The sequence below is a fragment of the Asparagus officinalis genome, chromosome 8 (assembly GCF_001876935.1).
Source record: "Asparagus officinalis chromosome 8, Aspof.V1, whole genome shotgun sequence".
NCBI classification, from domain to species: Eukaryota; Viridiplantae; Streptophyta; class Magnoliopsida; order Asparagales; family Asparagaceae; genus Asparagus; species Asparagus officinalis.
Window position 1 is genome coordinate 19,096,033 of NC_033801.1, and position 1,089 is coordinate 19,097,121.

The window sequence follows — 1,089 nt, forward strand, 5'->3', positions numbered from 1 at the left end:
GTTTCTCTTGTAATTGTAACTTTATCAGAAAGAAGCAATGTGGAAATTGGCAAATTGCCGAATCATGTAAAAATCCCTATCTTATCGTTGATTTCCCCGTCTATCTTGTTTCTCTCTCGCTTGTAGGAAATATGATTCCTAACAAAATTTTTGTTACTAGTGCATCTAAATCAATCTTGCTAGTAATTTTCCTTTATCAAATTGACCGGTGTGTAGTTTTGCAGTGAAACCTCAGAAGGGAGATGCTTTGCTCTTCTTTAGCCTTCACCTTGATGCAACAACAGATTCCATTAGCTTGCATGGGAGCTGTCCTGTCATTGAAGGTGAAAAGTGGTCTGCAACAAAATGGATTCACGTAAGATCCTTTGACGAACCAGAGGAGCAAGAATCCGATGGCGGATGCTCGGATAAGAATGACTTGTGTGCAGGTTGGGCTGCTCTCGGCGAATGCCAAAAGAACCCGCGTTATATGGTAGGGTCTAAGGACTCCCCTGGATTCTGTAGGAAGAGTTGTAAGGTTTGTGACTCTTAAGTCGTTTACTTCATCTGGTCAATTCTATTCCACACTGTAACTTTTCTTCGGTATACTAGGTGTACATAACATTTGAGTGTAGTGAATCGATCTACGAAACGATAAAGTTGATAAAGTGTTGTTAGCTCCAGTCTCGTAAACTTTTTATCTTTCAGCATTTCAATGAAATAAACATTGTTGTGTTTTTCCTTCTTGATGTACAATTTTAAACATCGTGGTAACATTGGCTTAGAAAACCCACTTTCACGAGAGGGATCTCAGCGCCTTGTTTTATTCTTGTAGTTAGAACCTCGCAGCAACAACTGAAACGAAATAGAGCAAACAGACCAACCTTTGCATCTCACTCATCCCACGCTCGCCACAAAAACAAACTTTTCATCCAAACCCTGCAACTCTAGCATCCCATCACTTTATTCGCCTCTGCCTTCGGTTTCTCGGCAACAACCCCATCGTTCCCCGCCAGCGCCCTGTACTTATCCTTCCTCGTAAAGTTCGTACACTCATACGACAGGCTCGCCGCAATAAGCCTCTGTATATAATTTGCGACGTCATGGCTG

At 41.9% G+C, this 1,089-nt stretch overlaps 1 protein-coding gene across 1 annotated transcript in view; it reads left to right on the forward strand.

Annotated features, from left to right (window-relative positions):
* The window catches only part of LOC109819448 (probable prolyl 4-hydroxylase 7), a 13,046-nt gene extending 12,321 nt beyond the window's left edge, over window positions 1-725 (forward strand). Inside the window, 1 exon segment of the mRNA XM_020385184.1 lies at window positions 225-725. Within this exon segment, the coding sequence (XP_020240773.1) occupies window positions 225-532 (308 nt within the window). The 3' untranslated portion in view covers window positions 533-725.